At 44.6% G+C, this 24225-nt stretch overlaps 1 protein-coding gene across 2 annotated transcripts in view; it reads left to right on the plus strand.

Annotated features, from left to right (window-relative positions):
* EPS8L2 (EPS8 like 2) overlaps window positions 1-24225 on the plus strand; it is a 115848-nt gene that overhangs the window by 35108 nt on the left and 56515 nt on the right. The window contains exon 4 of one of the 2 annotated variants that reach the window (XM_006019203.3): window positions 21794-21858. The exons of the other annotated variant lie outside the window; for it this stretch is intronic. Within the exon in view, the coding sequence (XP_006019265.1) occupies window positions 21794-21858 (65 nt within the window). The remainder of the gene's footprint in view (window positions 1-21793; window positions 21859-24225) is intronic. 2 annotated transcript variants of the gene reach the window in all.

Here is a 24225-nt window from a genome sequence, read left to right on the forward strand (position 1 = left end):
CTAGTTCTTTCAGCCTTTCCTTGTTTCCCAGGACTGTATGCCTCCCCATGGCTCTAAAATACCTTTACTGCCAACAGCTGGCAGCAGAAGATAACTAGCTAATGGTCTGGTTAGTGATTGCAGCCTGTCCTTATACCTTTAAAACAAATCCATTCTCTAAAAGAAGTAGTCAGCCTCAGTACTGAGGTGGAAAATATTTTGTTTTTTATGTGACCATGCACAGAAAGCTCTTTCCTTCTACAAATTCACCAGCAATGAGACTTCTTTCTCCCAGCTCCAGTGAACCTGGACAAAGGCACACACAGTGAGGAGCCAGATCTTCAGCTCAGTAAATCAGCAAGCCGCCAAAGGGGGTTGCTGATTCACAGCACCTGTAGATTCAGCCCAGTATTGCACAGGGGTTCCTTAAGGTACCCACATGCCATACCCCAGCTTCGACAAGACCTGAGATTCCATGAGATAATCCAGGACTCCTTTTTCAAAGGCCTCTGTGCATGAAAGGATCACGCAGTCTCAAAGTCCTGGCCTCCCAGTACCTCCTCAGTCAGAGCCCTCCCAAAAACTGACTTTTGCAGAGCCCACTAATGGGAGGAAATCATAAGCCATCAAAGTTCCACAGAAGTCAGTGGAACAACTCTAAATTTACTCCAGCTGAAGCTCTCTCCCATGTTGCCAGTACAGTACATAGACTGAATAACACATAAAAATGCAAATGATTACTCTAAAGTGATCCAGGCCTTGGTTTTATGTTTCTTCCAAAGATAACATCTCTGGCCATTGAGTACTCTCTCAGCACAGTGCAGGCCTGGGAAGAACCATCAGGGCCAGGATCTGGTTTGGTCTGGTCATCTCCCATCCAAGTACTAACCTGACCCTGCTTAACATGAGAGATGTTACAGGATTGTAATACAAAGCATCAGGGCTCCAGGCAGTACCCCATTATCCTTTGCAGTGTTCAGAACCAAACAGGGCCCTTTTAAAGTTAGTGTACTCAGTCCTAACCATAGTGGCCCAGTTGCTCAGCTGGTTTAATTCAGTGTCGTAGCCTTCAAACCAAGGAAGTGACAGCAGCTGACAATCCAGCGTAGCAAGCTACATGAAGATTCTGCAGACCTGACTCTCAGTGGCCAGACCTTACAAGTCAGGGAGAGAGTTAGCATCTTGGCTGATGGAGAAAGTGCTCCTGGAAGCTGTGGCAGTTGGTCTTCCAAGTGCACTTAAGTCCAGATGGCCTCTGCCCAGCAGCAGAGGAGCAGTATCACCAGATACTGATACAATCAATGGCAAACTTACTTCTGGTTATGAACGGAACATATGCTCTTAATGCTTCAGTCAAAACAAGCATGAAGAAACAGCACTTGCTTCCCTTTGGTGTCCACAAACTAGCAAGAATGGGGTATGCTGCTCATGCCTTAAATAGCAAATAGCCACCCTTTAAGACCATCCCCATTTCACAGCCAGGGAAACAGAGGCACAGAGGGGTTAAGTGACACATGCTGTGGTCACAAAACAGGTCTGGGGCAGTGCTAGAAAAGGAACTGAGAGGTATTCTCTCTCAGCCCTGTGCCACTGTTTGCCCAGACATGAAGTAACAAAGTAAGCCCCTATGTGCAGAATGTTCTGATCCGCAGCTGATGACGACCACGCTCTCACTTCATGTGCGCTTCACTGCTCGTGTGACTCAATACTTTGCAAAAATTGTAACAGATGTGAGAGACAGTGCATCTGACTGGGCAGAGCACTAGCCTAGGACTTTGGAGACGTGAATTCCCTGGACAGCCAACAAGCCTGCTGGGTGACACTGGGCAAATCATGTCCCTTCCTAATGCCTCAGTTTTCCAATCTGTGAAATGGGGATAATGATACCACCTGCCTGTGCACATAGTTTTCATCAAAATGCTTTAGAAAACAGGTAAAACATTAATGTTGCTTTAATCTTCTTTGTTTTTTCATACAATTATCAATAGGATAGGATTTACACAATTCAGTTCCATTGGTATTAAGGGGAATTTCTTACACATGTCCATATAGGTGCTCTGTATGCAAACAGTATATAGATAGTATTTCCTTCAGCCTCAGGTGGTCCCTTCCAGTTCTTCATTCCTATCATCATCTCCTACAGTAGCACATGAATACTGAAGGAATTGGCTGCAGTAATTTCAGAGCCATTTGAGAACTCATGGAGGTTGGGTGAGGTCCTGGATAATTGGAAAAGGACAAAAAGTGCCTATCTTTTAGAAAGGGAAAAAGGAGGATCTAGGGAATTAGAGACTAGTCAGCCTAAGCTCAATATCTGTAAAGATCATGGAGCAGGTTCTCAAGGAATTTAAAGTGAAGCAGCTAGGGGAAAACAAGTTGATCAGAAACAGCCAGCATGAATTCACCAAGAGCCATGCTTGACCACTCTGACCATGCTTGACCATTCTGATTTCCTTCTTTGATAAAGACAGGCTGTGTGGATGTGGGGGGAACAGTGGACGTGATATACCTTGACTTTAGCAAGGCTTTTGAAACTGTCTCCCGTGGCATTCTCATTAACAAGCTAAGAAAATACAGACAAGAAGAAAGTACTGTAAGGTGGATACATAACTGTTTGGATCATTGTACTCAATGGACACGTATACATGAGACACTACTGCGCAGTCGTGTTGGCTGGGCACTAACTATGATATGCTGCTACTGCTCAATGGTAATGAGCTACTGCGCAGTAGAATCTGAAAAAAGCTGTGCAGGGACAGTACTGCACAGTAATGTCGGTTATTGTGCAGTTATTTAGTACTTGCTTATGCACATTATGCAAGTACGGAATGACTGCACAGTAACAACTGTACAGATGTGGCCAATGAGTAGTCATCAGTGGCTAATGTCTAGTGGAAGGACATATTGAGGGGTCTGTCCCCTATGAATGTTGTTAAATATCTTCATTAATGATTTGTTTGATGGTACTGACTGCACCCTTTGCAAGTTTGTGGATGACACCAGGTTGGGTAGAGTTGCAGACACTCTGGAGTGTAGGGCTAGGATCCAGAATGACCTGGATAAACTGGAGAAATTGTCCTCAATGAGATGAGATTCAATGAGATGAGATTCAAAAAGGACAAGTGCAAAGTCCTGCACTTGGGATGGAATAATTGAATGCACAAATATAGACTAGAGAATGACTGACCAGGCTGCAGTAATGCAGAGAAGGACCTAGGGGTTACAATAATCTGTAATCTAAACACGAGCTATCAGTGTGCTCTTATTGCAAAGAAAAGCCAATAGTATACTGGCCTCAAGTCCTGTCCCCTACAGCCAGGAAATTAGGAGGAATTTTCTAACTACAATATGGGTGTGGTTAAGCACTGGAACAGGCTACCTAAAGAAGCTGTGGAATCTCCATCCCTGAACCTTTTCAAGGGCAGGTTAGACAGGTACTTGCGTGGGATGATTTAGTCAGGGATGATCCTGCCTTGAGCAGGGGGCTGGAGCAGATGTGCTTGTGAGGTCCCTCCCTGTCCTACTTGTCTGTGATCCAATGAATATCCCTCATCCTTGTTGCAGGAGGAGTTGCAGCTTGGCTTAGCTTGCGACTGCCATGTGCACAGTGTTCATCATCCTAAACAATTAAAACACAGCACACATCACACTTGTTCAGCCCCATATTCTGGAAGAATCTCCAACTGCCTTTACAAAGAGAGCCCTGGCAATGCAGACAGTAGAAAGGACAGGTAGCTATCATGTTGCTGCCTTATTCAAACACCGGGCCGCCAGCTGAATAAATGTTAATGCATTCTATGAATAAATAAAGCTACTTCTCTGCTTACTAGCTTCTGTTCTGAACCTAGATGAAAGGACACTGGGGGAAATCCATTATATCCTCCACAAACCTAAAAGAAAGGCAGGAAAGGAAGTACTTTTAGAGAAGCCTATGCCACAGACTTATTGCCACCTTTTCTGTCACTTTAAGCTGATGGTCTTCTATTATTCTAAACAGTTTGCACAGCTCAGTAAATACTGCCGCACCCCAGTAAATACTGCCACTAAACCCATCTAGCAGGGGAACAAGGGGCAGATCCCAGGAGTGTTGAAGTCAAGGGGACTCTTTCTGTTGACTTCACTGAGCTTTGGATCAGATTGTGAAAGAGAAATTATACAATATTCTATACTAGATGAGTGCTTCTACCTCACTCTTCATTGTAGTATCTGAACACTCTGCAGCAGTATCCTAGGCATCACACCTAACATCTTTAACACAGTTATACCTTGCTAGCAGTTCCTTTTCCTTCCTGATATGCTTTTTTCTGTGGAGGGGCGAAGACTAATTAAGGTCCAGGAGCTGGGAGCACAATTTCATAGCCTGTAACACTGCTCATGGCAAGAAGTGGCTGTGCCATTATCAATTATTTTACCTGCTGCAAACTAAGTGGCTGATGAAACATTTAATCAAGGAGCAACGGCCTCTTGGTAGGCAAGATCACTTGATACTGAACCTAGCTTGTAACTGAAGAAAGGTTTCTGTGCTGTAACAGGACACTGAGGCCCAGCACAAAGGGAGCAGCCATTGGAGGTGCTCTGCTGATGTCTGCTAGCAAGGAGTGTTTTTAACAGAAGCAGGCAACATCTTCCACGTGAGAATCCATTGGCAGCATGTTCTCACAGGCAAGGGCTGCTCCAGGATCCCTGGCACATGTGAAACCATGTGGTCGCTGACTAGGTGGAGCATCCTGCAAGCCAAAACTAGATTACAGCCCACCTGGTTACAGGCTCCTCCCAAGTTCCACAGGTAGAAGCGTGGTAACAACAGACCATCTCAGATACACAGAGTGAAGCTGGCTCAGTTGTGCCGTGGCTAGAAATCTTTGGGAGAGCAGGGTCCGATACCTGAGGCTGGGTATTTTTGCCTTGGCTGGGTGTTTTTCAAAAGGCCCAATGGACATGTGACACTACGAAACAAAAGAGGGCTAGCTGAGTTGGCCATGCATGAGCTCGGGTCCGGCTGGGTTTGGATCTTTGGTTTTTCCCTACCAAATGGCTTGCTTCTCCCTAGCTAGAGCCTAACAAAGCACCAGATAAGGTGAAGCTGCTGGCCGACACATGCAGATCAAAGCACTGAATGGCAGCCATCAGGCTTGTGGGCCTTCACTGCTCATTTACTGACTGTGTCATGCTCATACACTGATGCAGACCCCTGGTGGGAGCCCAGGTTTCTGCCTGCATAAATCAACTTGACCGTCTTTTACTTTTGCCATACTTCACCTCCTGTTTTTATGATGTTTCTTCATGTTTGTCCTTGCCTTGGGGCAGGGATTGCCCACTCATTCCCATGTGGTACCCAACATGCTTATGAGCATGCATACACAAGGATGTCCATTTTAGCTCCTCAATGAAACATAATGCAGGAAGAAGAATCAACATGCAACAAACAGCACCTGAATAAGCTACCCAGGAAAGAGATGACCATATTTATGAGAGTCTGATAAACAGCAGCATAAATAAAAATAAAGAGGCAGTTCCCCAGCGAGTGTAAGCAGGCATCAAGTCAGTGACATCAGTGCGGCTAATATCCAGTTGTACCAGCTAGGGGCTGGCCTCCAAAGCCACCATGATCTCCAAATTGACTCTTGAGGCTGTGCGGTAAATAGCCATGTAATATTGATGACTTAGCATGCTGGCCAACAAAAGGATGATTATTCAGCATTAGTCAGTGGTTATCTCCTGTAAGGAGTTGCAAGCTTGTTAATTATTTCAGCTGAACAACATGTGATATACCAGTGGGTATATTATGACTAGCCAACCAAAATGATTCCTCTATATCTTTCCCCATCTTCCTACGCCCCCTCTGACCCTATAACATCTGTGGTGTGTGTTTGCAGTGGAAGTTCATTAAAATAACATGGATTAAAAGCACAGAGCACAACAATGAAGGCTGGCAGCAAATGAGCTTAAGGCTAGCACCCTATCTCTGGCTTTCTAGCTGCAAAAAAGTCCCAGTTGCTCCCCCTTCTTCCTCACCTATACCACCAACAAGCTTCCTGTCCACAATCCACACTCCATCTACCCACACAGACATCCCATTCCATTGAGTTACCTGGTAGTGGCCCACATGTGTCCAAAAGCAGACTTCAGACTGTTGTTGCTATTATTTTACAGGGAGACAGGGGTCTGTGTCCTACCACTGACTCTTCTGGTCTCTGGCTGGCTGCCTTCTTCAGTTCCCATGAATTCAGCAGGGTCATAAAAGCCATAGGTGCTTCTCTTTGTCTGCTTGGAGATGGCTCAGAGCTCATTGGACATACTGAGACCTGGTGGGTGTGGTGGGGCAACTATCCAAGCTGTCTGCCCTCCAAAAAGCATTTCTATAGTTATTTTCCCCAGGACAGTCTGCCTGTGCTATTGCTTCATCCAGAAGTTACAATCTCACTGAGGTTTGATTTGGCAACTCTCTTAATTCTCTTTCCAGATTGGCTCTGCACTCTACCTTAGCATAGGCTACAGCAGCCTATGGCCTGCTCTAGCCAACACCAGCTGGCAGTGTCCCCAAGGGAACACTTACTACATCACAATCATCACATGACATCACCACAGATATTTAGGCAATAAAGGTTGGCAGTGGTGAAACTGAAGAGATTTTTTGTTTGTATTTCTAATTATTTTCCTTCTAACTTCTGCAAATTCACATTCTTCATCCCTGAGCTCCTCTACTTCACCCTTCAAAGGCAATTGAACAGACTTTTTTTGCAAAGTTTTTTCATCTGACAAGAAACAATTACTTAAAATTTTCCACTGAAACATTATTTGATGGAAAAAATGACTTTTAGATTGTTGTTGTTGTTAAAAAGAGAGACCACATGTTTCAATAAAAATGCCAGGTTTTTAGTAAAAAAAAAACAACCCCAAAAACAAAGAATCAGTGTTTGCAAGTTTCTATTCAACTTCTGAAATGTGTTTTATACTGAAAGCTATTTCTGAAATATGTGAATGCTCCTGTTTCATTTTTTTAAATCAAAAAGCTGGAAAATGTTCCTGGGAAATTTAAGGAAAAAATATTTTGAATTTTCCTACTGCAAGTAGTTGGTGTTTTTTATTCAGTTTTTAAGAAATGTATAAGCCTCATGTGACCAAGACTACTAAAAGTCATTTGATTTTTTTTCTCTGCTACATCCTACTTGCCCATGGGACAGAGAGTGATGTGCAATTGTACATACTGCCTTACATCTTTGCATGCCTTGACATGTTGGAAGCAGGCACTCAGCGATATTCATTGCATACAGCCTTTGCACAATGAGAAAGCTGTCTGTGTTTTCTTTTGGTCTCATTGAGTGGGTTGTATCTTCAACTAATAAAAAAAGGAATGCACGCTCTTGGAGTTGATCTAGTGGTAAATATTAAGCATGACAAGGAAGAATTTAGCTAGGAGACTCCTGCTAGCAGCTGCCAACATACTGTCAATAATACAGTGCATCACTGTTATGGAGCATTCATATCTTTGGGCTGCATCCAAAACTCACTGAGGTCAACAGAAGTCTTTCCACTGATTTCAATAATTTCCAAGCAGTACCTTCATTTGCCAGTTCCCAGTGACAGTTTCACTGTACACATATTCCCAGCAGAAATGGTGACATAGTGTCTCACATGTGTCGTAGTCATTAGGGCCTGTTCAAGGTATGCTGACCCTTAAGCAAAAATGAAAGCTTTTAAGATGGTGTCATGACAACCACTGCAAAGCATTCTGGTGTGTATTTTTCCACTACCTTTCTCCTTTAAAAGGTACTTGATAACAGGTTAGAGGATCTGCCTGAAAACAGTACCGTGCGTTTGCCTTTCATTACTTGCTTGAACAATCCCTTAATTTTGGCCCTGTGAGGTCAGTTGATGATGCTACAGTAGGTAGACAGCCATAGTATCATGGACATTCAAGGCCTGGCCTACCCTTTGTTGATAAGTTATACTGATACACCAGACAACTGTGGACATAGCTTATATCAGCAAAACTGTGCTGTTGCTGGAAAAGCTTACTTCAGCCCCCCTGAGCAAAATAACCTACATTGGCAAAAGTGTGATTTTGGCAGTATAATCCCATGTATACCAGGGGGCTTCTGCTAACCCAGCTATGCTAGTCACAAATCATACCTCATCCCCCTGGCTAACACAGGAAAACTTTGCAGGGTATGACTGGCCTAAGAGTAACTGGGAACCTAGTCTCTATGTGCATCTGTACTATTCAGAAGTTGGATTGCTTTCCTAGCCTAGTGATTGGATCCTGAAAGCAGATTGCATTGCATAGGTATGTTTTACAATCCAGATCCTCAAAAAGTTTGTGTTTTAATATCGGACAGAGGCATTTGTTGTTTTGTCTCTATTAGGCCCTTTTAAAGCAGGGGCAGGCAAAGTTCAGCCTGCAGGCTGGATCTGGCCAGCAGAGGACTCCATTTCCTAGCAGCCCCTGCCCCATGGCTGGTGCTGGTTTCCATGGCGACCCCAGCAGCAGCTGGTGTGGGGCTGGGGTTTCCGTGGAGACCAGCCCCAGCAGCGCTGGCAGGCAGCAGTGGCACCAGTTTCTTCCTGGTAGTGAAGGCTGGGGGCCTGTGCTATGGGTAGCAGTGGGGCAGGCTCAGCTGCCACTGCCTCTGCAGGGTGGGGAGGGGCGGGGCGGGCGCCCAGGGGGGGGGGGGCGGGGGTGGGGGAGCCCCCGCTGCCACTGCCTCTGCAGGGTGGGCAGTGGCGGCAGCGCCACTAGGAGGGGTGGCTATGGAGGGGGGCTACAGGGAATTCTGGGGTGGCAATAGCCCCCCCCAAGTCTCTCCCTAGCATCACCCCTGCTTACAGGGCATGCGGCAGGACAGCAAGCTGCTCCAGAGCCTGTCTGGGATCTTGCAGCGGTGACAGCATAGTCCAGAGACAAGGCAGAGCCCCAATCTGCAGTCTCCATTCTCCAAGCAGAGACGTGCAGGCAGTGAATCTCAGCTCTGCCCCAGCTCCAGACCACACTGTCACCACTACAAGGAGCTGGGGCAGAGCCACGATCTGCTGCCTGCATGCCCCTGCCTGGAGCATGCAGGCTGCAGATCGCAGCTCTGCCTTGGCTCTGGACCACGCTTTCACCACCGCAAGATCCCAGCCTGGCCCCAGAGTAGCTGTGCATCCTGCCACACACCTTGCCATCACTGCTGGGGCCAGTCTCCACAGAAACCCAGGCCTCACGCTATCACAGTGTGGCTGCTGCTGGGGTCTCCATGAAACTGGCCCCAGCCACGCAGGCAGGGGCTGCTGGGAAATGGAGTCCGGCCACTGGATAGATCTGCCATTTTGCCCACACCTGCAAAGGATGGCACCCAGACCTGTTGTTTTGGCACCAATGTTAAAAACTGTGCTAAACAACTGTGTTCCTATACAGCCTGTATGTTGGTAAAGGAATCAACCCTGAAAGTTCTAAAAGATGTCTTCTAAAAGGTCCCCGAAGCTGCTCTAATTTATGCTCATGGTTCAGATGAATACAGAGGAGTGCAAAAAAGCCCCCAACCCTCACATTCCCAACTCAGGTGATTTTAACCATGATTCCCATAACACGATTTTAATCATGAGTCTCAAAAGATTTTCCTTAATGCCTCAGCTCCTGGAATCATGTGATTATTCAAGAATCTCAGCTCTCTTTTCTAAGCCATCCTGGATATGAAGAAAATGTTGGAAAGCACACCCTTCCAGAAGTCTAATGAAAGAACACAACATTTAAGATAATTCTTAAGCTAAGCTTGTGATAAACTGAGGCTTATCTCAGGACATTTGAATTCCCAGGGATGACAGCACTGCTGCCCATTCTGTTCCTGTATTGTGCATAGCTCAGAAGGAATGGAGAAGCAGGCTGTTGGTCTATTAAAATTACAGCATAAAATCTGGCATGTCCACAGCAGGCCTGGTGTCCCACAGTCATGTCATCTGTTGTACGTAGGCAAAATGAAGGCAAAGGCACTGGACAGCTTTTCCAGAAAAGAATGGCAGGACCAATTCTGCTTTTATTTATTCCAATTGGACACTAGCAGGACTCCACTCAGTTTCACTGGATTGATTTCCAGGTGTCCCCCGCAGAACTTCTCAATTCTGTGCTTGTCTTTGAAGAGCCCTGGGGACAAGCCTAGAGTTCAGCAGCTCTACAATAACCCTAGCTCCTGGGGTATTTCTAAACCTTTTTAAGGGTAGGCATAGATAGTTTTGTGGCTCCTACAGCTTTATAATTATAGCCTCTCCTGGCATCAGATGCTCAGCATGGGCCTCTCAGGGGCCTTCTCATGGATCACCTGGAAGGTCTCTGAAATCTGGGTGCAAGGTTGTCTGTCAGCCTGTCTTCAACACTTAGCTAGCAGAGATTTGCTCCATGTCTTTGGCTGAAGCCTTCAGAGGTGGCTACATGTCACTGGTGCTCTGTTATTTGGCTTGCGAAGTGCTTTAGGATGAACAGCTCTATTGTTGCTGGCGATGCTGCATTATGAATATCATTATGAATATCACTGACACAAATATTTAGCTTTCTATGCTTTTCAGGCCTCCTATTATTCACCATCCTTCTCTATGCCTCTGGTAGACCACAGTAAAAAGCAAAATGTGGAGAGAAAAAAGGGCAAGAAAAGCTATTTGGGATGGAATAGTCTGACTGACCAGGCAGAAAGGTGAGGTGCTGGACAGTTTGGTGCACATGCAGCCTTAGTGAGGCTGCATGCATTTGTAATGCCATGGCCCCTATTTCCATCAAGGCTGAGTTTGGCACATCGTGTACCTTCTGATCACAGCTACATTTCTGTTTCTAGTGGTGGCACAAATGCAAATGGGATGGAAAGAGATGATATCTTGAAACTGATGTTTGTGGATCCTGTCTGCAATTGGCAGCTCACTGCCTCCTGAAATCCCTTACCCTCAGAGCCCTGCAAAATACTGTCCCTGCACTTGGGAGAAGTGGGGGAGGTGAGGCAATGTCACAATTCTCTAGGAACACAAAGCAGCGCCTTGAATCACTGAACTCTTCGAGCAGATTCTCCGCCCAACCAACTGCCCACCAAAATTTCAGAAACGGCAAAGCAAGTTAGAATAACCATCTTCACTTTTGCTACTGATCCCTTATTGTAACTGATCATCCATCATTAACAATCATTAGGAATCAATACCCAGGGCAATGCTGATCACCATTAATTATTTGTGCTGCAGTAATACCCAAGAGGCCCCAGCCAATGTCCAGAGGCTTTTGGGCTAGATATGGTAAGAACACAGTAAAAGGAAGCATCTGCCTCAAAAGGTTAACTAGGCTGAAGGTGGAAGAAAAGAAATTTGACTATCTCCATTTTATAAGGAGAAGGGGGAATGGAGGCCTAGGGAGATTAAGTGAGTTGCCCAAGGTCATACAGAAAAGTATGTGGCAGAGCTGGGGATTAAACAAAAGTCTAAGTCTGCTCACAGGTGCCTTGCCTAAAAACCCTTCCCTTTTCTGCATGCTTGAGTACAGCTGCTTCATGCTTTTCCTGGTTCCATTAGCAGAAGTCATGCTGTGAGAAGAGGGGCCAACTTCCTCTCTCAGTTAACTACTAGGGTACATCCAAAGCAGTTCCACCAATTTCACTGTCACTGCAAATTGACAGTGGTATGCCAGAGAACAGAATACATCTCAGCAGCTTCCAGTGGATGTCTAATATACACACCAAACTCTCAGGCCAGAGTTAATGTTTGTAGCCACGTTCTAACTCCTTAGGGGAAAAGGTTGTGCGATGGAAATGGTAACAAAGCCTATCACTAAGAGAAGATATGTTTTTTACCTCTTAGGCAAAATCAAAATCCAACCCCTCTCCAGGGTCATGAACCAAACATATTTATTCTGTATTTTTTTACTTCTTCAGCTCATCTACATTATGTTAAATGTGATGTCCTTCTTTCCAAGGCATAATTTTACCTTATGTCTGTCCAGTTACAAACTGGTTTAGCCTAGCCAGGTTAGACTAACCTGCAAATATTGAATCAATTCAGGTTCAGCTTTCTGAATGTCTGTCCATAGCTGTGCCTAATAGATGAAGTAGGATTTGGCCCCTCACGTCTTAATAGATAGTGCCCAGTGCCGGTTGAAGACTGCAGGTCAGAACCTCAGAAACCATTCCAGTCCATTGCTTCACATCAGTAAAGAAATATCTGATACAGAGTGGTGTTTAAAGAGTGAATTTTCCAGATGTTTGTTCATACCCTGCCTCTGTCTCTACTGGGGAGGAGGGAAGAACAGGCTTCCTCAGCTTGCCCCAAAAGTACCACATGGCAAAGTTTTGCTTACAGCACTGAGGAAACTATGCTCAGGTTACTCAAGGTGCCTTTCTGGGCAATATTTGTTACTGAAATATAAGTTATTAGGCTTGGTGCAGGAGAACCTGGATGAAATATTTTGGCCTATGTTATACAGGAGGTCAGACCCATTGATCACATGAGTCCTTTCTTGCCTTAAAATCTATGAAAAGAATCCCACTCTACAAGTTTCTTCATGGGCTAAAGGCTAAAGCAAGTATACAAAGCTTCATTGTTTTCCTGCTTCTCTGGCTTTGTGCATATTGCCATGAAGGCAAGAAATATAGAGCAGTGGCCACTGCAGGTTTCTTCTGAGCATACAGTCTATGGCAGTTTCACAGCTTTTATCAACCCATCTTGTTCCCATGTGGGGTTTGCCCGTGTCAGAGCCCTGAGATGATCTTTCTCACCCCACCTCACCCAGCCTGACTTTACACTCTCTGAGTGCATCTTAGTTACAGTCTTTCAGGTCAAAGAACAAGCAAGAACACCTCTGAACAAAGGTGCACTGACCCACTCCAGTCAGCACAAGAACTAATGAAAATAAATCCTTCCTCAAGGTTTCACTGACTTTGCAGGGCTTCTACAACCGCCTTTTTAGGGAACAAGAGATTGTGTGAGTAAACAGAATGTCCCGCATGACCATTTAGCAGTATACCAAGTGGCACAGAAAAGAGAGGGGACACAGGCACCACAGTGGCAGATAGGGTAGGGAGCAGAAAGCAAGAGCAGCCAGTTGAGGAGACAGGGGATTAGGGGCACTCTGGGAGACTGCAAGGCTAGTTTGTGGCATGCCTGCCAGAAACATTGGCTCTCACTGGCTTAAAGTAAAACCATTGGGGCTGTCTGCTTGGCCCACATTGATAAACACTGTACAGCACCAAAAGGAACAATTCTCAGAGTACTACCTGTGGGTTGAGACTGCTTACTCTTCCCTGGAACCGTGCACATCTGTGTGCATTACTAGGATTCCTGGGGGTACATCCCATGGTTCTTTGCACCATATGAGCCTCTCTATACTTCTTGCTCAGTGAACTGTGGGAAAACTTGTCTGTTCTTGTGAGGGCAAATGAGCCATTGAGGGAAGGCACAGGGAGGACAATTAGCTGACAACTGAGGACTTGAGCCTACTGTCCTCACTGCAAATGGGTTGGGTTATTAGTCCAAGTGACAGGAGTACTGAGCTCATACCCACAGCTCTAGGCAAAAAAAGCTGGGTGGGGTTGACAGCACCACTAATCTTGGGCTAGAGGGCTTTATTCCCTCAAAAGAAAGGCTTAGGACAACACCTGAGTAAGAGCACAGGCCAACTTTGCACTGAAGACATACCCTTTGATTTTGATCTATGCTCCTCTTATGATTAAGATCAAATGTCATGGGGGGCATATAAATACCCCAGCCTGTAGGCCTGGGACTTGCATGTAGGATGCCAACCTGATAGAAAATATTGGATGTGGATGTTGACTTCAGGTATTTTGGATTTGGAATTTCATTGGCTACTGGATTTGGAGTGATACCTAAATAAATAAACAAATACCCTTAGATTCAGATCTAGACTTCAATAGTGAATTCCCATGCAACCTTGGAAACATCACTTATATTCCAAAATGGGGATAATGTAACCTCCATTTCCCAGAGGTGTTGCAAGGATCAGAAGATGCTGGTAAAGAACCTTGAGGCTGGCCCATGGAAGTTGCTATAGATGTGCAGAATATTCTACTAGGACAGGTGTCAGATAAGCTGGGAGGAAACAGATACATCAGCTAATGCTGCTGGTATAAAACCCTTAACATGTAACACCACTAAGAGTATGAATACAGGCATATTTGGAGCTGTTTCAAAGGAGAACATTTCAAAAGAGCAGCAGCTGTTATGTTCAAATTGTTAACCTCTGGACAAGATGGGCTTAGTACAAATGTAGTGAAACTGCTCCAAGTTTAACACTACTTCCTTGAGTGTTAAAGTTGTGGAGTGGTTTTATTGCATTTGTATTGATCCTGGCTTTGTCCATACCTACCAATCTGAACAGAACAGCTGCTGCCATTTCAAAATGGCTCCAAATGAACATGTGTCCATACCCTAAGCAATATGAGAAGAAAATTGAGAAGATCTACTTCGAAGATACCAATGAGCAGGATGCTAATTCTAAATCCTTGTCTACATGAAACAGTTATACTATTTTAATTTGCCCCAGTACATATTACACAATTGCAAACCTCAATAAGGACTTCTTAATTTTCATTGATGAGTAACTTATTTTGATTTAGCATAAGTTGATTGGGAACAGATTTTACATAAACTAAAAGAAACCATCTGGAACCCAACTAAGCATCCAACTCAGAGGTCTGCATAAGTTCAACAATATTAGGGTTTGGGTTTGTTTTTTTTAAATGTTTCAATTGGTACAACTTTCTCATGTAGACAAGGCCTATGGTAGTTAGACTGGTACAACGCTTTCTGAGTCCCCAGAATTTTTTTTCTGTGTTTGAGAAGAAGTTAAGCACAGAAGATTGACCACACAGATGCTCTGTGACAGTCCAGTAACTAACATGTTGTTATCACCACAAAACACATCTGTTTTCAAGCAGATTGGTTATACTTTGGTGATGTTGGCAGGGATTGGATTTGGCCAACACTGTAATGGAAATAGGAGCTAGCATGGAGGCAGAAGGGGATCCAATAAGAGGAATAAATACAGAATAGAGACCTTAGTGATAGGAAAAAGCAGGTACATACACAAGAACTCTTCCCCATCTCCCTCCCCCACAGCTTTTGGCAAAGAACAGAAAGTGTTGTTTTAAGAAATGCAGTTGAATGACATCTCAGGATACTCTCTGACTAATAAAGCCACATTGTTCTAGTTCTATGGCACTTAAAAATAACACAAACATGCCCCCAAGAGAATCAAGAAGCACCTGGGAGGCTTTGTTTTTCCTAGTATTTTATTCTGACTAGTACATGGTTTTGTGAATGGCACAGCACCGATTAGTCAGCAAAAGAGGCCTCAGGCAAGGGGGTTCAGAAATGAAACTCATAAACATGAGCAGGCTGCATAAAAAAACAAAGCCTCTGCAGTGAGAGGCAAGTCCAATCCACAATCCAGTCCTGAGTTAGACTCAGACAGAGACGTGGAGCAAATCCTAGGGAATAACACCACATTGGGGAATACGGACCTGATCCAAAACCTACTGAAGTCAACAAGCGTCTACCATGGACTTCACTTGGGCTTTGAATGATTCCCTCTGAAAGCAGTCACCGGACAACATAGAGGTACTTATCTGTGTTAGCCTGATGTCAGGCAGAAGGCAGGACAGGTAGCACGTTACAGACTAACTGGTTCAGAGAGGCAAATGCCTACTTTATCAGATGCTATGAATAGACAGAAAGTCATCATAGCATCTGACCAAGTAGGTGGTTGCCCACAAAAGCTCATGCCTCTCTGAACCAGTTTTTCTAAGGTGCTGTCCTGCCCTGCCTTCTGCCTGGCTAGTATATGGAAAGGAAAGGGAGACCACAGAGCTTCCCCAGAATGCTCTGCCTGTGCATGTATGCATGTTGTCCTCCTTGCACCACAACACTCTTTGGTATAAACGTGCCCCGTCTAGGCTTGTACCAATGCACTTCAATTTTATTACCTAGAACCCTGTTCTTTCACTAATACAATCCTATACAGTTCACTCAGTTACCAAAGGGCGGTGAGGAATTTTGCCTGATATCTACCTGTTCTAATATTAGCAAGCTGAATTTCCAGTGTTGACAATTTGGCTTATTTCACCTGCCATAAATTCACTTGAAAAGGAAGGGACAGAAAGTCTTATGAGCCATATTTATCTTCATCCCACACAGACTGGATGTTCTCATTTTTATTAGTGTAAACTATTTACATCAGAAATGCCTAAGCCTGCAATTGAGGTTATGGAAAAAGTCTTATTCACAGTAGACAGCAATCCCACAGCACAGGAAGCTTCCTGCCCCAGTCATTTTGCTGTGTTCTTCATCATACCACTGCAGATCAAGCCCCGTATTCAAGATGGAGCAGGCTGTCAGTGAAAGGAGGAATGAATAAGAAACTTACAGTTTCTACCAACGTGAAACTGATTCAAAGTGATAACCATAAAACCACCTTCCTGAACTGACCTCTGGCATTATTCTATTATAAAACACACCAAGGCTGAAAGTTTATGCTTCTGCCAGTGTGTCCATAAAAAATAATAAACCTCTTCTGTTTGTGTACACTGACTAGTCCTGAACTCCTGGAAGCTGCTGTTGCTTTTTTAAGTAGCTTCAGAGACAAAGCACCATTTGTGCATTCGTTGTGGAGACAAGGACAGAATATTCAGCTACCAAACTAGGTTCTTGGGCTGACTCCCAGGTTTAAAAATAAGAGTCCTTAGAAATCAGCTTCCACCACCCCACATGAGGACCACGGTGAAAGAAATGGTATCCCATTCTATTTCCATTACCTCTATGTTCCTGCCCTGGTAAGACTGTGATACTCTTGCACCTTCAGCTAGTTTTATTCTCTGTAGCATCTTCCAGTGACGACAGATAGACACCACTTCATAGGTTGTGGTTCAGTGAAAACAAGCCTAACCAGGATCCAACCAGCTGTTATGGCTTAATGCCAGTTCAGCTTTTCTGAGATACCGTAAGAGGGGCCAAATTTGACTACCAACTTGTCCTGGCAAAGAGTCAAGGGAGCATCCTTTCACATAATGACAAGGATGATACCTTCTGTCTCTCTCCTGATTCTGGGAACAGAGAGCACTGTCTGCAGAGGTTGCCTAGTTAGCTCCCAGCAGAAAATGTGGGAGAGCTCAGGGTTGCTCTAAAGAGACACCTGCTGACCATTTTCAGAGAACAGCATCTAAGCCCTATAGCAAGTGGAGGAGGGAAATAAATGCATAATACTGCAATAGGTGCATAGGAAAAATATTTTGTAATAGAGCAAGGAGACCAGAAAAGCTGAAGCAAGGTCAGGCTGCCAGGTCAGGTCTGACCCAAACCCTAATACTGTATCTGTGTCTTCATGCCCCAGATTTTGTGCTTAGTATCCTGAGAGTAGCACCTAGAAGCCCCAGCTGAAATCATGGTTCTCATCGTGCTACACACCAACCTTACATATAAGGTGTGTCTACAGGGTACAATGAAGCGCACACAGTGATCCCCAAGCTGGATCTGTGCACACAAACCCCTCCAAAATAGAAGTAGCACAGGGCTACAATTGGATGCAGCACAGAGCTGTACCTTGGATATCTCTGTGCAGTGCTGCCTTAAGTCATTTAGACATACCCTTGCTAAAACAGAGTGCCATGGAGAACTTGAAAACTAAAAGGCCCTATCTACTTGAGACATCTGCACTGATTTAACCTAATTTTTTTAGAACCCCATGTAGATACATACTTTGGTTTGAGAGTAGTCAGCCAACAAGTAATTGATTTAAACGTAAATGAACCTAAAGTGAAACAGAGCATCTACACAGCCTTTTATGCTCATGTAACTCAATTGGTTTGAAATTAAAATCTAGGTACAAAACAGCTGAGGACAGAGCTGCTATTGTGCACAAGGCTGGCAGCACATGAACAGGGGTGAAAGAACATAGGACATACATGTGAAACATTATGACACTAAAGTAACAACTGCCTTAAAAATTTCTACAGTGGATTCCTGCGCCCCCTGGGACAGGCAAAGGAGTACCAACTGGTCCCTGGAAAACTCGAGACCAGTCTCCCAACCTCCTATATCACATGTTCAAACTCTTCCCCATCCCTTTAGGGTTCTGCCTAGCCCTGGTCCTGCCTGACCCTCAGGTCTCAATTCTTCCTCCTCATCCCACACCTTAGGTTTTACTTCATCCACTTGCTGTCTCTTCCTTCCCCTCACAACACTGGGCTTCCCTCTCCAGCCATGACTTCCTCCTCCACCCATGCCTGGACCAGCCTCCCCATTTCTGGGCCCAAAGCACCTTCCCTCCTCCACACACAATGCTTACCTTCCTCCTCTAATCTCTGGGCGTTCCCTGTCACTCCCACGCCTGCCTCATGATCAAATGTGCATGCATGGGTCTGTTAATACGTGCACAGACAATACAATTCCTCCACTATAGCTCAGCTTTTAAAAAACTTGATGCTTCCCCTAGATCATACCCCCTCTCTTCCAAGTCCTATCACTAGGGACATACCTAACTCGTGGTGAGAGAAAGCAATTTTTGCAGCTTGGTCATTTCATTGATTGATGGACAGACCCTGCCACCCAGTGCTGACTGGCAGAGAGGCCCTGGGGGAGGACGGATGAGGGGGTGGCTGCCATCTTGACTGCTGGCTGCCCTTTGTGCCACCCCACCAGCTGGCACCTTCCCCTCCCGGGTAGGTCGCAAAACTGGGCTGCGGTGGCAGCAAGGACTGCTGGCTCCCACTGGGGAGCCAGGATTTTATTTTTATTAAGTTTTTTTTGTGGTTGATTTCCTGGGAAATCACAGAAATTGCCATTTTTCATGGCAATCACAGAGATAACTGTTTTTCGTGGTTTCCGTGAAAATTGTGAAACTGCAATTTGAGTGGGTCCCTACCTATCAGCCAGCCCTCTACCTCATCCCTCTCTTAACTTCCTAATTTATGGGCAGTTATGTTTGCGTTGCAGCCAATGGGAGATTCCACCATTGGTTTGCACAGGACCAGGATGAAACTCGGAGAATACTAACTCCTAAGGGTAGGGAGCCTGTCTTCTTTTATACTTGTAAATAAATAGCAGCAACAGGGTGACACTGGCACAGGTGAACCCTAGTACAGTTTTAATATTCACTGGCTGCTTTACCTGTTTAAAGCACTGGAGAGAAACTAAATAATTCATTCTTGCTACAGCCCTGGAAAGTACATAAATAAGTAGCATTATCCCCAATGTACACAAAGGAAAAATGAAGAAAGAGTGGTAAAGTGATTTGCCCATGGTCATAGCAGGCAGTAACAAAGTCCGAATTAGACCTCAAGCTCTCTCCACTCCTAGAGCTGCATTCATTTATTCAGGTTGTACTGTTGGTGATTGTGTAAAGGGAAAAATGCTGGCTAGGAATGGAAGTATAAGATTGTACACACTCATGGCCTACCAGATTAGACTTAAAGGAGGCAAGAAAATCCAGAGTTTAGCTCAGTAAGAGAAAAAGAAAACATGTCTGTGTGCATTGTGAGATTACAATGATGTGATGCCTTATCAAGAACCAACATTTCCTAATATATATATTTTAAAACCCATAGGTAGTAAGATATATTCAAAACAAAAATATAATACCAAACCTTTTTTTTTTTTTTTGGTCAAGTTCACCCCAATAGGATTCAAAATGGACTTATTTTCAATTTTTGGCTTTTTTTTTTTTTTTAATCAAAAATGTTATTTTTTTATTCATTTAAAATTTGAAGTTTTCCAGTAAACAAAAGTGTTACTAACATTTTCTATAACTATTTTAAGAAGAAATTTCACTAAAATGTCATGAAAAAAATTGTGGAAAAAAAGGAAACATGTCAGTCTTTCATGTGGATAATGGCAGACAAGGTTCCTTGGGTGAATTTGATATCTTTTATTAGACCAACCCAAATGGTTTTTGAACCCGAAAGCTTGCTTAATAACTATTCTCCAACCATTTGGGTTGGTCTAATAAAAGATATCAAATTCACCCAAGGAACCTTGTCTGCCTATATCCTTAGACCAACACGGCTACAACCTAAACCCCTGCAATGTGGCTAATGGGCCATTTTTCAGCCAAAAATCAAAACAAACTTTTAATCTGGAAAATTCCCACTAGCCCTGTTGTTCAGATGAGCTCTTATAGACACATTCACCTCCCAGATGCCAACAGCTTCAAACAAAACTGTAAACATAAAAGACATATTGAGATAACAGGAGAAAAGATCAGAAGAGCTGATATCCCAGATAAATCAGTAACATATCCATGGGACTTAAACATCAAAAGTGCTGCCTTTCTTGAAGGAAACTACAAGTTCTTTCCACTTCTTTATTACACACAGGAACTATACACATTCTGTCTCACATTATAGGATGTCTTAGCTATAGCTACGAGGAAGCAAGTGTTGTCCAGCTTGGGTTTTATGCCAGCCTAAAACAGGTGAAAACAGTTGGAGAATTAGTGTTCTAAGCAGAGATGTGAAGGAGTCCTCACCTTACCATTTGTGAAACCTTTTCTTTTAAATTCATTAAACTAGGGCAGTCACAAGTGACTCCCACACTGGAATTCTGGTCCTTTTCCACCCATCCAAGGGTTTTTCTATAGGAAACCTCTGGAAATGTACACGTTAAAGAACAGCTAAGATTGGTCAGATGGGCAATCTGTACTATATTCCTATAGCATTATGTTTAATAGATTTATGGAAACCCAAAGAATTCTTATGAATGGCTCTTTCCTGTAAGCTTGCAATGAAAATAGAGGAACAGAGATTTAAGATGGGTTGCTTATTACAAAAGCTTGCCACAAATTTTAGATGCTGCATTTTTTTTTGTTGGCTGGCTCTAATCCCCCTAGTTTGAGCCATATTTATTCTATAAGGCATTACTCTCACAAGAAGGATTTTAGCCTAACAGGAAATGAAAGTGGAATTAACCAAGATGGGGAGTCTCCACTTTGCAATGCAACTATTTTGTCCTATAGGACAAAGTCTGAGCAGGAAATACTAACCACTCCTTGCTTTGCTGAAATGTGCTAGTGGGATCAGGACTCCGAAGGTCCAACGTCACTGAGAAGTAGTTGGCATCAAATGGTTTTGCGATCAGGCCTATAGTCAAAATAGGGACACTCAGCTTTACTCAAGATTCTTCTGCCTTTGTCTGTATGGTCAGTGAACTCACCTGCTCTCACCTTTTTTATTAGATGACTGAGAACTTCAAAGGGGCATATCTGAACTGGTTCAGCCCTTTTCTCAAAGGTGCAACCAAAGAATGAACCCTGCCCACCTGCTCCCGCTGCACACCCCCATACCCAGATCGGAGGTAGTGAGAATGCTTCATGGATGCTGCTCTGCTGCTGCTCTCAAGCATGCCAGACAGACCTTGAGCATTGCCCCTGAGCATTTACATACCTCTGGGTGTGGAGTAGGAGCAGATGGATGGGGCTTATATTTGGCAGTAGCCTCAGGAACAGTGCAATGCCAGCGTAGATATGCCCAATGTTTCATGCTCCCTGTTCATTTAACCAAAGCTCTGGCAGATGGCTTTGTTTACTTGGCAAGCAGGTGCCAAACTCCAGAAATCAAGTTACTGGCAGCATTCAGATCAAGATGGGTTGGTTGCCAGTTCTTGTGACCATGGTTATTAATACATTCTAAGCATGCCTCATTTCTAATTACTTGAATGACCCAGTAAGTCCAGAGGGCATGAGAAGGATAGTAAAGCCCAGTCCTGGGAGCTACAGCCCTTGGGTTTTATTCTATTAACAACTGAACCTTAAAACAAGGCTTATTTTTTATTACGGGTTTTTTTGTTTTTTGGGTTTTTTTTGCAGAGCAAAGGAAAAAATACTCCAACTCCAATGTCATCATGCATGAGACTTCACAGTACCATGTACAGGTAAGATGGCAATGAGCCTTTTATGGGATGGGGCAATACACTTGTGTCAATAATAGGAGCTGATAATGACATACCATTTGGTTATACTCAGACCCCATTAGGTCAGACGCTAACTAGAAGACTTTCTACACAGGTGCAAAAGTCACCTACCCACAGGGAGTCATTGGTAGTGGCTGATAATGAAGCCTTTTGCACCCTGCACTCTTCCTCCAGCTTTAGATTTTTTTCCCCCTGTTCCTTTTCATTTTCCCACTGGCAGGCCTCTTAAGGCTTCCAAGCCAGCTGGATCTGATCTGGGCAGAGTCTAATCAATTTCTTTGCTAAGTAATTAATTAAAATACAGACTAGATAAAAGTACTGTAAGGTGTATACAAAACTGGCTGGATCATTGTGTTCATGAAGTAGTCATCAATGGCTCAATGTCTAGCTGGGAGGAGGTATCAAGTGGGGCTCCCCAGGGGTCTGTCCTGGGTCCAGGATTGTTTATGATCTCCCTTCATGATTTGGAGGATGGCATTGAGTGTCCACAGAGCAAATTTGATGCCAAGCTGGGTGGAGCTGCAGACACTCTGGAGGTTAGGGCTTGGATCCTCCTGTATAAACTGTATAAGCAGGAGGCTAGGATCCTGTATAAACTGAGGAAATGGTCAAAAACAAGTGTACTTAGGAAGAAATACCTGCATGCACAAATACAGACTGGGGAATGTGTGGCTAACCTGCAGTACTGGAAAGAAGGACCTAGAGATTACAGTAGACTAAGTAGAATATGAGCCAACTATATACTCTTGTTGCAAAAATAGAGAGCAGTATATACTGGGTTGTATTAACAGGAGTGTCTTTTGTAAATTGAAAGAATTTGCAATATTTGCTCTTGGTGAGGCCTCACCTGAAATACTCTGTCCAATTTTGGGCCCCAAACTTCAAGAAGGATGTGGACAGACTGGAAAAAATCCAGTGGAAAGGAAATAAAATGATTAGAGGCCTGGGAAACTTGATTTACAAGGAAAAGCTGAAAGAACTAGAATGAGCCTAGAGAAAAGAATATTGAGGGGAGATTTGCTAGCAGTCTTTAAGTACTTGAACAGCGAGTATAGAGAGGAGGGAGAAAGCCTTTTCTCTGTGACTGTAGGGGACAGGACTAGGAGCAGTGACCTCAAGCTGTAGCAGTAGAAATTTAGTTGGAGTTTAGGACACATTTAGTTGGAGATTAGGAAGAACTTTCTGACTAGAAGAGCAGTAAAGCATTGGAATAGGCTGCCTAGGGAGCTTGTGGTATCTCCATCTTTGGACATTTTTAAGAGCAGGTTAGACAGACACTTGACTGGGATGGTTTAGTAAGGGATGATCCTACCAGGAGGCTGCACTAGATGACTACCCGAGGTCCCTTCCAACACAATGATCTTAATTATTGTTCCTAATTACTGTTTTGGGGACCTTAGGGCACATTCTCAGGTTCAGACCTCCTAATGGCCTACCTTGAAATATGGGGCACATCTGCCTGGCCACCTTGGCCCTGAACATTAGTGACTGAGACCTCCTAAGCCCCCAGTGCCTTTTAGCTCCATCTAGGATGCGTGCACCATGGGTCTCTAGTTTAACTCGTTTGTGAACAACATAGTAGGTAAGCAAGAAAGCACAAAGAGCAAAGGAATTTCCTAACCCTAGTGCAGGCTTGTCCAACATATGGCCTGCGGGCTGCCATTCGGCCTGCCAAGCCATTTTCTGTGGCCCGCGGTGCTGAGACAGGAAACAAAGGTAAAGATGGTTTACTTTCATTCCCACCCCTTGTCCCTCCCCCAGCCCCTCAGCAGCTTCCTAATGGCTGCTGAAAGGCTGGGGAAGGCACAAGGTTCCCGCATGTACCGCGTCAGCTTGACGTTGCCAACGCAGTGCATGTGGGAAGAGGAGTAGCCATGCGCCACTCAGGACAGGAAGAGCTCGGCTGGAGCAGCAGGGGGCTCAGCTGCACTTTCCCCCTACCTGCGCTGGTCAGTCCCGAGCAGCATATGGCTTCGGTGCCACCTCTACTGACTGGTGCTGACCCGGGTGGTAGCCTACATCAGATCTCAGATCTAGGGAGCCTGACCCCTCCCCAGCCATAGGCTTGTCACGTTGTACCAATCTGCTGGCTGGTGCAGACCTGGCTGGGCTCCTCCCATCCCCAGCAGCACATGGGAAGCCAGCTTCAGCTGCATGCCACTTTTCCTGGCTGGTGCTAACCCAGCTGGGTCCGTCCCATCTGGAGCAGCACGCAGCTGAAGCCAGATTCCCACATGCTGCTGGGGACGGGAGAAGCCCGGCTGGGTTGGCACTGGCCAGCAGAAGCGGCGGGGGGGGCCAGTGGCCCCTTGGGCTCCCCCGGGCGCG

Source organism: Alligator sinensis, unplaced genomic scaffold (assembly GCF_000455745.1).
Source record: "Alligator sinensis unplaced genomic scaffold, ASM45574v1 scaffold907_1, whole genome shotgun sequence".
Classification (NCBI taxonomy): domain Eukaryota; kingdom Metazoa; phylum Chordata; order Crocodylia; family Alligatoridae; genus Alligator; species Alligator sinensis.